The sequence below is a fragment of the Aplysia californica genome, unplaced genomic scaffold, assembly GCF_000002075.1.
Source record: "Aplysia californica isolate F4 #8 unplaced genomic scaffold, AplCal3.0 scaffold00027, whole genome shotgun sequence".
Lineage (NCBI taxonomy): Eukaryota > Metazoa > Mollusca > Gastropoda > Aplysiida > Aplysiidae > Aplysia > Aplysia californica.
The window spans coordinates 494491-509462 of NW_004797297.1; the positions used below are offsets into that span (position 1 = coordinate 494491).

General features: G+C 38.6%; 1 protein-coding gene across 1 annotated transcript in view; it reads left to right on the forward strand.

Moving 5' to 3' along the window:
- Positions 1-14972, forward strand: part of LOC101847791 — a 31032-nt gene that overhangs the window by 3854 nt on the left and 12206 nt on the right. The window contains exons 2-9 of the mRNA XM_035973332.1: positions 1781-1949; positions 4659-4814; positions 5442-5580; positions 7341-7443; positions 9372-9467; positions 10181-10274; positions 12049-12126; positions 13319-13410. Coding sequence (XP_035829225.1) covers positions 1781-1949; positions 4659-4814; positions 5442-5580; positions 7341-7443; positions 9372-9467; positions 10181-10274; positions 12049-12126; positions 13319-13410 — 927 coding nt within the window. The remainder of the gene's footprint in view (positions 1-1780; positions 1950-4658; positions 4815-5441; positions 5581-7340; positions 7444-9371; positions 9468-10180; positions 10275-12048; positions 12127-13318; positions 13411-14972) is intronic.

Here is a 14972-nt window from a genome sequence, read left to right on the forward strand (position 1 = left end):
TTGAAAACAGAACTATTTTACAGTCGGACCAATGGCATAGTAATATTTTTTACTTGTTTTTAACAACAAGGGGGGTTTCAGGGGGGGCATGTAAAAAGAATCTTGGGGGTTTCAGGGGGGCATGCCCCCCCCCCCCCCCCCCCCCCTGCATTTCACCATGATTTGATGTTTTGGTAATTAGGAATAACATTTACTGGAAAACAATTAATTTGCAAGGGTTTTAGTGGCCATATGTGTGTTACCGTGCTCCGCAGAACACATCGCATATTGCATCAACTTATGCATTTGCAGTGGTTTTTTATTTTTACAGCAATCCTATTTTCAACAATTATGATTGGTTATCAGATTTCTCAATAATTTTGGATAAGAAAAAACAGTTCTGAGTATTTTTGAGACAATTTAATCTGTATTAGACCTGTAATTCTGTTGTTGTTGTTTTTTTAAAGATGAGAATAAGTAAGTGAAAGACGAATCCTCCAGTTTGTTTCATTGACAAGTATGAAACTATTGTTGTTGTGAAAACACTGAAGATGAGAATACAATCAAGAGTTAGATTTGTCTGAAGGTTTTGACAGTGGCAGCAGTGATGATGAATTATTCTGAGTGGCGGGACGAAAATGCCTATTTTTTCACTCCGCAAATCCCAGGTACTTAAACAAATACAGTAGTCTCCGCCTAAGACCCCGGTGCTCGGGAGCAAGGAAAAGCGGGATCTTAGGCGAACCGGGATCTTAACCGACGAACCCAGGGAAGAATCTATGGTGACCCATGTTAAGGCTTACAATCGGTAAAATGGTCTCCCTCCACTCTCAAATGAACTGACGTGACCGCTTGGTGGGTTTATGACGTATGGCGAGCAAAGAGTGGTTAACCTTGATGACCTATCACAGGGCATAGTGGGATGAGGCGTGCCATTTTCACTTATTATCCTATCATGAGGCTCAAGATTTACGCTTATCAAGTTGCCCCTCCCCTCCCCCTTACCTGTCGAAAATTTATAGCTTTCCATCTCCCCCAACCGCCTTTGTCATTACACACTATTACGTTGTGAACACACCAATTAAAATTCAGTCTGTCTCGCAAATTCGGGAGTAGAAACAACTTCTCCAATGGTCAGGGAAGAGTTCACAGTTCAATGTGATCCCGCCAGGAGCGAACGTGGAGGCCCTACCCACCCAGCGAGTGATGTAAGTTTAGGGGGATAGCTCAGGTGTGAGTGAGGTGTTCGGGGAAAACAAACGTGTCGGTCAGTTCACACCCCGGTGTGATCCCGTCTGGGGCAAACATTGTATCGCTTCATCGAGTTTTACGTGTTTGTGATCACATTCACGATAGTAGCTGATCTTTGATGCGACGGACAGTTTATTGATCTCAAATTTTCACTCTTGGTTGATCGGCTGTCCCGCCCGGGGTTTTTTCCGCAAATTATGATCTGAAATGCAGGATCTTAGCCGAATGTTGACCTTCGGAGTGAATCAGAGCGGGATCTTGGGGTGACTTTTGTATAGTAAAAATTCTGTTTTCTTAAAACAGCGGGATCTTAAGCGAACCGGGATCGTAAGCGGTGGGATCTTAGGTGGAGACTACTGTACTTAAGACAGTGTCACACATTCTAATGATACCGAATTTATTTGTGTGAAGCTTGTTTGTATTTTGTGTCTAGAAAATGTCACCTATCAGAACTAAGCCCCTTCTAAAAGTTAATTCCAGTGAACTGGGGAAAAAAGTTTCAAGGGTAAAGAGTAATGTGTATTTTGTGTTTTGTTTTCTTTCTTTTCAGTTGGATTGAGTGGGCTAGGCGACTCAAATACCTAAAGCTGGTTTCTGCCGATGTTCCAGATTTTATCTTGCCTAAAGACTGTAGCGGTGAATTGATTGATGGCAAAGTGTTCTGCAAAAGAGGACCAGATGACCAAATATATGACACATACCCTGCCGTTAGAAACAAGGTATGTGAAATTCACCATGTACTTGGAAAAATAGTTATTATTATATAATGTCAAAGCTCCTACACAACAAGATGGTTCACTCAGAGGTACTCTCTTTGAAAAACTTTTTTTTAAAGTTGTCAAAATCACTGATGGTGCCACCTGGCTCTGAGCTCTGACTTTATGAACAGCTGACAATGGAAGTACAAGAAATATATCAGGGTAACATTGTTATTATAATGTTCTCATCACAGTCTCACACAACCAAAATTTTACAGTGGAGTTTTATTTTGAGCTTATGATGAATGAAGCGACAATTGAAGCAGTTGTTTACTTGTTTACTTGTGTGAAGGACCGACATCACTGAACAAGGGGCATCCCCATAAGTGCTCCGTCCCCTGAAGAAGCACATCTCGAAGTGTGTAGATGCTGACGGTTCAAAACAATGATTGATTCCATAGCCTTCTGCTCCTCCCACAAAGTTTTGAACTTCTGCAGGCGCCCCATCCGATTCCAAGCTCACGAAGTCACTCAAGATGATAATGATGGTATTCCGACTCTTCTTGTTCTTTTTCTCGTGTTTCCCTGACTGAACGTACAATTTCAGGTTTGTCAGGGCACAGCTTCCCTTCAGGTCTTGCTTTTCCAGAGAGCTCATCAGCCCGCTCATTGCCCTTGACTCCAGCATGGCCGGGGGTGAAGATCCACATGATCTTTTTCAGTGTTGTCTTCTTCAGGAGCTCTGTCCATTCAGCTCTAAGGTTCCCAACTCTAAATCTTCCTTAGAGTGCTTTGAGAGTCTGTGACAAAGATCACATGTGCTTGTCGAGTTGTTGTGACCCATTTGAGAGCCTAAGTGATTGCCTCTATCTCCATTCTCATGCTAGATGTTGTCATATCGTTTGCTCTCTGCTGTTCCTGAAGCAGTTGTGGACTTAATAAAATTTGTTGGAACATTGTCTGATGTTGATTTATTGATGCTGCTGCTCCCTGCTCTTGCACACTGGTAGTCACTAAAGTGAATGGTCTGGAGGAGGACTTGAGCATGTTCATCCCATTCAACTGTATTTGGTCAGAAAGTTTCCTGACATTGCATGTGTCAGGCACAAGGATCTGTTTTTATAATCAAAACTCCATGAGTTCTATGCAAACTTGTGAGCGCAAAGTGTCAGCAGTAATGCAATATATACACAAAAAGTTACCAAGGCAAAGGAACTGAAACCAACCATGGCAAATTTCTGGCTTTTATAAAACTTGGTCATTGGGGCGGGCAGTCTTATTTGACATTTAATTGTGCGGGAGTGGCCATGCTGCCATAGTTGATAAACTTAGCTGAGCAAACAGCTGACAGTTGTTGGGAATAACAATAATACTATTGTTTTTCAAACTTAAAGATTAGCTACTTTTTTTCTTGAGAAATAAAAGAAAACTTCAAAAGAGCAACATGGCAATGAGCACAGACTTGGATGCTTTTATAGTGGATTGAACCTTTCTTGTAGTATAGGATCTTTGATAATGTATAACAATTAATGTTTGTGTGATACATATTAAAAAATTTTTTTTTTTAGCGCTATTTGAAGTTTTATAGTGAAATTATGCTTTTGGGACTGAAAAAGACTTACATATATTTATAATTTACAAATGGCTGGATTTCTATCTCTATTTTTCATTTACAGTCAGTCGCTATTTAAATGACTCAGTCATTGAGTGCTGTTTTAGATAATAGATATTCTCATTTTGTTAGTACTATTTCAGCTTGTAATAGTTTGACTGACTGCAATTTAATAGAAGCATGAAAACATCTGTAAAATGCAAAATAAAAGGTAGAAAAGACTTATAGATCTAGTAAAACATTAGAAAAAAGTTAATTATGTTCTTCCACAGGCTTGAATTTTGAATCAAAATATTGGAAATGATTTGAGATAGTATTTAATAAGAATGGCTTTTTTTCGTTTTTAAAAAGCCTGTTATACAAATCATTTCCCTTCATTGCTGTAAAATCCAAATGTAAGGCATTCATCAAAATGATTTATTGCTAAGAGTAAGAGTATATCATTTATCACTGTCATCACAATACCTCGTCTGTATTATTACGCCCTTCATACATAAACTGCTAGTGCGTTACAAATGGTGAGGCACAACTATTCTTCTTCCCTTTCAACCCACCTCCTCCCGTAAGAAAAAAAAAAAAATCCCCAGCACCAACATGAAGGAAGTTCAACCCAAGCAGAAATTGATGATGTACTATGCTGGGAGATTTGTACTTGCTGCTGAACTTTCCCCCTTGTTAGTATAAGTATACTGTAGCGGCTGCTATGCTTTGCCAAAGATACTTGAATGCAAAAAATCTTACCTCAAGAATTCTTTTTTTTCTTTGCAATGACTTGTTAAGGTATCTAAGAGCTTAAAGGAATTTTGAGAAGATTATGACATACCTGGTAAATCTTTTTTCGCTTCTTACTTTTCTGCCGTCAGCATTGAACAGAACTGTTTAGAAATTTAGCAATGAGGTCGAAACAGTTGAATGTACTTCTCTAGTTTACTCGGGAAATGATGTAGGCTAGTGTAAAGAATTTTTTTTAAAATGAGTAACTTTGAAAGTTTATTTTGAGTTTATGTAAAGTATACACATTTTTTGTGTGAGGTAGGTTTGCAATGACATCTACATCATGTCTGGTAATTCTGCAGCCTCATGCGTAGTTTTGTAACTGTTGTATTATTCTTTTTCAGGTGGCTCGGGGCAACTGTTTTCTTCGAATCACCAGGGGAAAGCACAGAGGAACCAGGTGCATTCTGTATGCCTTAAAGAAATTCACAGGTGGCTTAGGAGATGATGATGACAGAGATAGAGGCGATAATCACACTTGGAAGAAGTATTTTACAAAGGTAAATTTATTCTTGGTTTTGGTATGTTCTCGTTATTTAACCAGTGACATGATACATGATTACTGAAAGTAGATGTTGAAACCCCACATAAATTTCGATGTCTAATTTTTTTCTGTTTTGAATAATTTATTCTTTGAATAGGAGCTGCTTCATTTAGAGAAAACTGTTGTGAATGGAATCAAAACTACCCTTTTAGTCAGCTAAAGATGATCTAGTTTGAAATATGTATTCAACTTGAAATTTTCATCAATACAAGTGATGAAATAGATTTGTTGGTGTGAACGGTCAGATACTTTATGTGAAATTTAGTTAAAAGTTGATTTCTCATGTGTTTCTTAAGCAGCATGCTGAAAAGTCTATTTCTAATAGTGTGTGTGTGAGTAAGCTTTTTTGTAAGAGAGTTTTTATTTTTTTAAACAAGAAGTTGTTTTCCTGTAACATTTTGGTGATGATAAATGAAGATTACTTATTCACTGTGCAGAATGCTTTTTAAGGAAAAATTGAGCAGCAACCAGCTGGTTGAATGGAGATGAGAGGACGGGTTCCTTAGATTTTTTTCTTTTTTATTGCTTACTTTGTAATAGGTAGAAAGGTTTGTTTTATCTCTCATTTTATTTTACTTTTAAGCCATTGGACCAAGCAACAAAAATTGTAGCCACCAGGAAGGCCAATGGGGAGGCTGCTCATCTCAGCTGCATTAACATTGATGGTCAGAACCTCATATGTGCTGGGTCCAAAAATGTCCATTTGCTCATACGGAACAGAGGTAAAAACTTATGTTGATGGTTTCAGGTTCTAAGCATTTTAAGCTCTAGAGTTTTTTGTTTATTGATAATAAATTGATGTGTGATATGTGAAGCGTGCTCACAAAATGAGCTACTTTTCGATTTTGAACCCTATGGAAATAGATACACCATGCTTATAGGTGAAGTTTTTACAATTTATAAGTATGAAATAACAAAAGGTATGTTATAGTTGAAAAATATGGCATCGTATAAAAACTACAAATTTGACCCAAGCGTCGATTTTTTGGCTACTATCTCCATTTTTGGTTTGCTAGAATTAACTCATTTTGTCAGCGCGCCTCACATATTTGAGGCATCGTCGTGAAATAAGGCACTCGTCAAAATAATGAAATCTGAGAAATCGGCATTTTTCGGCCAGTTAGAATTTTTTTTTCAAATTTTCTTTTTTTGACTCATCGCCTTGTATGGCAATTCAAAAACACTTTTCTGTGTGGATTTTATGGAAAAACATTGATTAAAGGCTCAAAAATGTAAATTTGCTGTTTCCAAGGACTCTTAAGCTATGGAAGTCACCAAACTTTGGCGGCCATTTTGTCAGTCATTTTACTCTTGAAACCAGGCGACCCCATCTCCTTCAATTGCAAATATCTCGATTTCTATTCAAGATAAATGGATATTTTAAAAATCAGAAGCAAGGCAAATGATAGCCTTTAAGATGATACCGATACCTCTACATACCCAAAAATTGACTAGTGCCTGATTCCACTGCATCATGACACATTAGCGTTGTAATGCAAAGGGGATGTGAACCTATTACCTTCCCAAATTAATAATCATTTTGGCATCCAGGATTGATTTTGTTGTATATGTAACAAACTGGCGCTCAAACCCATTTTCCACCCAAAATTGTGGGACAGATATGAAGAAAAATCAACTCTCCGTAAGATTAGGGGAACTTGCCTAACAATTATGGGAAAGGATGAGTTTGCATGAAAGAAAGTGACAAAGTCAAAGCAGACCAGGTATACCTGTGTGTTTTCACATAGTTTTTGTGTTACAGCTTCTAGGGGAGAGCTAGAAGGAACTTCTTGTAAGTTTAATGACTGTTTGCTTTATTGGAGGGGCAGAAATAGTCTCATTCTGGAGTCAAGGATAGTGATAAGACCAAGATATGATGTAAATAACTAACTTGATAAGTTTCCCAACTAATGGAGCAAGCCATAGAACTCATGATGATCGGACAGGCCAGGGCAGGATGTTTCTGTATTTGTATTATCAAGTTGTTTTTTTAATACTATTGTTTAACAAATGTTGCACGGAAGTAGCCATTTCATTAACTGGTGTGCTGATACATGCCGTAGTTTCAGTTATTCTAGAATGCAATTTATTTTCTGTGTTGTGTATATTTTCACAAGACATGTACAAAGTATGCCATTGGCGCATGTGTATGAGAACTGAATGAGATTGCAACAAGCAGGTTGAGATTTATGTCTTTCTTATGTCACCTCTGAGAATGTACCAGCATCAGGACACTCGGAGCAGCTCTGTGTGTGTAGCGTAATATGAAGTGAGCTTAAAACTACTATGAATCTAAATTGGAGTTTCATTAGAAGTCAAGAGGACTGGATAAAATTATTTCTCCAAAAAGGTTCATTTTGCTGGTCTTTGGTCTTTACAGAGGAATGCATTTGTTTCAGTATTAGTATTAGTAAAAGTGTCTGGTTTGCCTGTCTTGTTGTTGTCCTTTGCTTTGTAACGCGAGTATTCCTTTTCTCCCCAGCTGACATACAGTTTTACAGAGGGGACAGGTATAGGATAGCGCATGAAGTTTGTCACTGTATCATGGATTGCCTGGAGGAAATGGAATCCGAGCAGAAAGACAGGTATGTGAAATTCAGACTGTGTGGGTTAAAGCTACTGGGTGGCAACCTTGTAAAAGCTATGGGAAGTTGTTTAGACCAGCAGTGCTCCTCAACATTTTTATAACTAGCGCCCACTTTTGCCACCTTTCTGAGGCTAAAATTTTCCTACCTCCCACCTACGAGTATTTCCAAGCGTGGCATAAAATAAAATCTGTCAATGCCCGAATGATCTCTACAGCCTCCTACAGTTACCAAATTGCCCGCTTGTGGGGGATATCACTCAGTTTGGCAAGCACTGGTTCAGACCTGTGATTTTTCTACCAGGTATGATGTGTAAGCAGATGTCATTGTACTGACAATGTTGCTGCGATTGCTTCTGTTGGCACTTTTTTTTTCCATTGTTGGTTTTTCTTTTAAACGGGAGTTTTTGTTACTATAGTTATCGCTACAACTGTTTTGCTATGGAAAGGATACTTAGTTTGGTATACATCTCTGTGTTTGTTGCTCTTACCGTTGACGACTTGAATAGAATTGCTACTATTAGCTGTTATAGGCTACTTCTAGAAATGTGTTAATAATTTTGGTTATGTGTTTTAAAATTTTGTACCAAAAGGATGTGTGGTTGTTCCAACAAACCTTTAGAAAATCTTTGGAAAATAGTTCATTCAATTATAGAGTTGATGAGTTCATTTGCCTAAGCAATATGATTAAAAGACAAGTTTTGAACAAATCATGCCATTCTTTCATTAGTTATTTATATTTTTGTATTGGAACAGATACCTTTCACTTGCAATATTATAAGTTGTATCAAACTTGAGCAGTCTTGAAAGTACAGTTGAACCTGCTCTAATGGATGCCTGTCTTAAGAGAACCACCCGTACAAACACCCATTACCCACTCCCCCCTTGCAATTTTTCTATATTATAATAACACTGCCCGAGATGTCCACCTGTCTAAGACCAACACTTTTCTCCTTGACAATGGGTGAATGTCTTGGACAATTTCAACTGTTCTATAGATAGAGACAGAAAGTCAGTATAGACAAGCAGGGTGCTAGGAACATTTTTTGAAAAGAAGGAAAGAGAACAGATAATAAGAGAGATGTGCATGTCTCCAAAATTGATTTTAAAAGATTTTGATTTTTCCTCCCACTTGCCTTAACAAGCATTCTGAAAATTCCAAACTGTTTTACATTATAATTTTATGGGGGCTCTCATGGTCTAGAGGTTTGGTGTGGTGTTTGCCTCTCATTCAATAGGTCCCGAGTTCAAATTCTGACAGCGAGGAAAGATTTCCTTCTCTTTGTGTCTTTGTTTCTACTCCTCACTGGTTTTCTAATCATGTTCTGTCACCTGCTTTCATCTCCATTTTCTCCTTCCTCCCTCCCTTCCTCCAGTATCCTCTGGGCTTCTCTGGGCTCCTATCCCATGTACCCTTGACTCTTCTGCTACTTCTTGGCTCCTTCATACTGCTGTTTTTCTGCCGCACCCCTGATCTTAGGGTAGATAAAGTCAAACTCCTAGCCTTCTCGGATATGGATGAAAAATTCCGGAGGTATCGTGTGCAAGTTGCGCACATTAAAGACCCCTTGACAGTTCTAAAATCAATAAGAGTAGGCTTCGGCTGCCACGCGGGCAAAATTAAAAATTCCTACCAGAACTGAAAATACTTTTGTCGGTATAAAAACATATAGAGTGCCTTCGAAATCAGACAGTGCCTGTCTGATAGCAAGGGGCCCTACGAAGTTGGAAAAGCGGTCACATGTGTAAAAGTCAGTTGCACTGCAGGTTGAAGAACCAACAGTTGACCACCTCTGAGATCTAGCGGGGGAATGCAAAGAAGAAGGAGTATAATTCTATGAATCTCGGGTCATTTTACAGGCTCACTTACAGTATAATTTACAATTTGAACGTTCCTCATTGTCACAATGGTCCTCTATCCCTCGACAGATTGTTAGACTTTTTGGTTCACACAAGGTTCACGGCCGTGTTTGAGATTTTGGTTCCAGGACATCAGCATGTTGAGGATTTGTCCCATCTGGAGAAGTGAGTATCCTTTAATGTTCACTGCAGATGGTTGTGCCATGTTCTGCTGTCATCTGCTTCTCCTTTTTTCATTTTTACTTCTGTCCTCCACTTTTACTGGCAAAGTGTGGACATTATCATGCTGTCTGCTTGAAAACACAGCTTGAATTGATGTTTAGTTTCTCTTGGTAATGCATTCATTGTGAACATGTATGAGTCTCATAGTCTTCTGCATTTCTCACCACTGTGTGTTGAGTATTACTTTTGTTTAGTTTAGAGTGTGTGTGGGTGGTTGCTGGGTGCACTGATGTGATTGCTCGTCCTACTCCTTTTCAGTGTTACTGTTTCTTTTATCCTAAACTGTTCCTTCCTGAAATCGGTCATTATTGTTCTGACTTTCTGTAATTAAGGTCTTACCTCACACCTCACTTAAATGTTCTTGGGAAAAGGGTAATATTTTTATTTTTTATTTTTGCCCTTGCAAGCAGTAGCGTTCATTTCTAGGTATCAGATTTGATTTAGGGAGATCTTGTACCTGTATACATTGTTTCTGTTTTCCCTGCTGGAAACTTGAAAGTTGAGTTGTAATGGATTTTTCCTCTACTTGTAGCCTATATATCACACACACACACACACACACACACACACACACACACACACACACACACACATCACTCATACAGTTGTTTTTTAACTATGGGAATTAGGTTATGTTTCTTTTTAATAAATTACAGACCAGTGATGCAGTTCATTACTTGGACTTCAACAGAACTGGAACCTGATCCCCAACAAAAACTGTGTACAGTACCTCCCCATGTTGGTATCGAAGTGAGTGACTTTGCTGTATAATACCGATGTTGATGTTCTTGTCAGTCCAGCAGCTTCTAGGCTGCGGCCAATATAAATTTTGATGTTATTGCCAATGTTGTTGTTGTCTAGCAGCATCTGGGTTCATGCTCTTTGACTAATAATAAAGCAGTGCATTTGAACAGCAAGTACTGTAGTTTTCACCTAAGATCCCACCGCTTACGATCCCGGTCGGGTTAAGATCTCACTGTTGGAAAAAAACAGTATTTTTACTGAACAAAAATTACCCTTCAGATCTCGCCCTGATTCACTCTGAAGATCTACATTCGGCTAAAATCCCGCTCTTCAGATCTGAGCTCTCCACCTAAACTTTCATCACTCGCTGGGTGGGTAGGACCTACAATTTCGCTCCAGACGGGATCATATCGAACTGTGAACTCTTCCCTGACCATTGCGGCAGTTGTCTCTTCTCTCGAATTTGCAAGACAAACTTAATTTTAATTGGTGTGGTCACAGCGTAATGCTGCATAACGACAAAGGTGGGCGAACTCGGTCAGAGTTGGAAAGCTATAAATTTTGGACAGGTGAAAGGGATGGGCAACTGGATAAGCGTTTTTGTTGTTGTTGTTTTCAAATCCCTTAAGCTGCGAGCATTTGGCTCTTGGCAGCACAATGCCTCCCTCAAAAGTGCAGATCTTGAGACCTGTGATAGGATCATTTAGTGTAAATGGCATGCCTCATGCCTCTTTGATTGGTCATCAAGTTTGTCCACTCTTTGCTGGCCATGTCTTACGTCGGCCCAGGGTTCACGTTAGTTCATTTTAGAGTGAAGGGAAACCATTTTACAGGTTGTGGGCCTTAACATGGATCACAGTAGGTTCTTCCCTTGGTGCATCAGCTAAGATCCCGTTCGCCTAAGATCCCACATTTTTCTTGCTTCCGAGTAGGCCTACTGGGATCTTCGGCAGAGATGGTATGTGAACAAGTCTAATATTTCTCGGATTGCTAGAACAGCTGAGTACTTGAATATTTTACATTTTCTTAAGAAAGGAAAAATATGTAATGCCGTAATTTTATTTTTGCAATTGTATATATGCCCAAGCAAAATAGAAAAGCAAGAACTTTAGGAAATCGGGATTGGAGTACTATTGCCTGTCATAATGGAATTACTTTATTTGTTGTCTGAATTAGCACAGCTTCACAAGACTAGACAGTCATCTCGTAAAAAAATTAAAATTTCTCCATTTTACAGCTCTCAGCTTGTGTTTCTCAGCCTCTGACTAGACTTTTTTAAAAAGAAAATGTTATTTTTTCAGAAAGAGAAACATTAGCTGCGATTTCTGGTATTGAAATATTAATTACCCGATTTCTTAATGATGGTCTGTGGTTTTTGAGAGATTTTGTATATTTCAGTAATTTTCTGAAAGTTGTTGAGTATGTTGTAATGGTGTGGTTTCAGTCTTCTCAAACACTTTCAGTATGCAGAATGGCGTCTCAAACACTGTGTAGGGTGCTTGTTAGTTCAGAGAAAGGTTCTTTTAATATGGAGGGGGGGGATTTTAGAGCACCAGTGTCAGGTCTTACCTCATACTCATACCTGTTGTACTTCATCATTCTGTTGTTTCTGTCTGTCTTGCTTTCTTCCAATTCTACAGGACTGGACATCAAGTTGATGTGTTTCTCTTTAACTCAAACAGACAAATGAACTTTACAGGTTTAGTTTACCTGCAGAACTAATATTTCCATGATGCTGCCTTTGTGATTTGATTATAGTTTTCTTATTATGATGACTCAGATAGCAAAGTCTCTTGGACTGATGACAGTGGACTATGATGTGTTGGCTGCATCTGATGTAGAGAGCAGAATGAAACAGGTATGGTTAACAGCACAAAATCCTTTCTTTTGTCCAATGGGGAAATTTTGTTGTAATCACTATTAATTACGGAGTTTGGTTTTTTCCAGTTACAGTAAATTATAAACAAGAGACACAAGGTCTGAAAAGCAAAAAGCAATGTCCACCTCCTGGAAAAGCTATGAAAAAGAGTAAATAAGTTAATTATTTCATGGATACGAAAAGAAAATGAAAATTGAGTAAAGCAACTACAAGAATTTTCGGAATGCAGTGACACTGGTTCATAAACTCAAAATTTTAGATTATAAAGTGTTCAGCATTTATTGACTGATCTTACTAAATATAACTGCTGTGGTGCTCTAGAGATCTGATACCTGATCTTTCTTAGGTCCTTGACTCCATGCATGAAAGTTTTTGCATTTCTTAACCCTTATTTTGCCAAGTGAATTCGCTTGGAATAGTTTGCCCTGAAGAAGTAAATTTTGGAACTTTCAAGTTAAAATTTGTATGCTATGGTATACCAGTGGAAAATGACACCAAAGGATTTGATTATCTGTGAAATTCCTCTCAATATCTCTACACCTTTTCAGTTTCTTCTCTCTGAACTCATTTCATTGTTTGTTTATATTGTTCACACACATGACCACGCCTTCTTTTTACCATCACTTGTCCATCTCCAAGGTTCTGGTATATCTCCCATACTGTATAGTGTATGTGGAGGTCCTTAGCTGAGGAAACAATGTCTAAACTTTTATCCCTGTCAGTCATCTGAATCAGAAACTCCCTCTACTTCACTTGCACATGTCGTCATGCTGTGTGGGATGGTCACTTTGCCATCTGCTATTGAAACTACCAATTTACTTTGAAATGAACAGTAAAAATGTTTGACTCAAGTGTTAGATAATGTCAGAGTGCATTGTCCCGATTCTTTTTTTTGGTGGGGGGGCAGCAAATGGAAGCCACAGGGATAAAATGTTACGGTTGCTTTGTAGAGGTATCACTTTGAACTGGGAATCTCCATGCCCAGGCAGCTGGCAATGAATTGTGAGCATGAGGGATCATGCCTGCGCGGCATGAAATGTGTTACATATATATATATATATATATATATATATATATATATATATATATATATATATATATATATATATATATATATATATATTTATATTATAAAGTATTTGTTTAATTTTTCTCCTCTGTTTTTTTGCAGATTCGCAAGGGCTACCTGTATGAGGGAGAGGTCCTCTATTTTTTGGATGAGACTGACAATGTTATTGGCCTACTTAAAAAGAAAACTGTGTGGTAAGTTGTGGATTCAGACTCCGATCCTTGCATTCTTGGAGAGGAACAAAGAAACTGCAGGAGAGTGTTGTGAAAATGAAATGTGAGGCTGCATGGTGGAATCAGGGGCTCATCAAAATAATGAAATCAAAGAAACAGGCATTTTTCTTGGCGTTACCCAATTTTTTTCAAATGTTCTTTTTTTGGCTCAGCACTGTTTATGTCCATTTAAAAACACATTTCTTTGTGGATTTTACAGAAAAATGTTGATTAAAGGCATAAAATGTTAATTTCCAGCTTTCAAGGACATTCAAGCTTTTGAAGTCACCAAACTTTGGCAGCCATTTTCTCTCTAATTTTACCTCTCACACCAGGGGACCCCCGCCTCTTTTGATCGAAAATATCTCGACTTCTATTCTAGATTTTTTTTTTGCCGAATGCTAGACAAATAAATTAATAAGTTTTAAGATGATACCAATAACTCTGTGTGCCCAAAACTTGACGAGCGCCTGATTCCACTGTGTTGTAACAAATGTTTTTGTCTAAGTTAAAAGCAATTGTAATGGTAATTTAGTACTAAGGATAGGCGGATACGAATAGCAAAAGAAGAAAATAAGTCAAAGCTATCCGCGGCACTTTCCAGTAGGCCCTATATTTTAGTGTGATTAGAATTGTGACATTGGTGGAAAATAAGATATGCAATGACAAAGTTGACTTCTTGGAATAGTCACCGGATAGAGCTAAAACTGAGATGAAATATCCAGGGTTCCCGCGGCCTCCTTGAATTCAAGGAGTCCTTGAAAACTGCTTGAATTTGCATTCAAGGGAAAATATCCTTGAAAACTCCTTGAATTTTCATTCAAGGAAAAATCTCCTTGAAAACTGCTTGAATTTTGCCAGATCGGACAGGAACATGTGTACAGGGTGACTGCCAGGCCCCGGGAATCCCGGGGGCCCCTGGAATTACCCGGTCATTTGAAAAAAATCGCCGAGACCCGGAATGCAACAGGAATTTGAAGAAATCTGTAAATTGCCCCGTGAAAGACCCAGGAAAATACATAAACGTTCTCGAATATTTGAAAACCAAATCCGTTAACGTCGTAGAGTTCATTTTTGCCGGTCGCGGTTGTGATATAAAATTAATTCGGCCTTTCCCGGCCTGAGAGTACGTTACCCGCGCACAGGCGGTTATGGCAGCAACAAGTGGAAGTGTATGTGCGATACCGAAGCTTGATCGGGAAAAATCAAGATCTACTTTCGCTTTTGTTACCACCTAGAAATTTGCCTGTAGGACCTATAGTAGTCTAATAGCGCCACATTTCTAACATGCAGGTTCTGCATTACAAACGCTGTGTCGCCATGAAAATAAATCGTTTGTCCTGTGCAGTCACTTGTGGAAAAAAAAGAAAGTTATACAAGCTTCTTGTCGGGCTCGCCATCGTGACCGGTCATTGAACCTGTGCATTCTCGTCACATCGTGAGTATCGCGATGGTTGAGGTCACCAAAGTTCATGCAAAGTCTGAGCGCTGCGAAGTATAGGACTCGGGAATGGGGGGATTATTGATTTTTTTAAATAGACGCA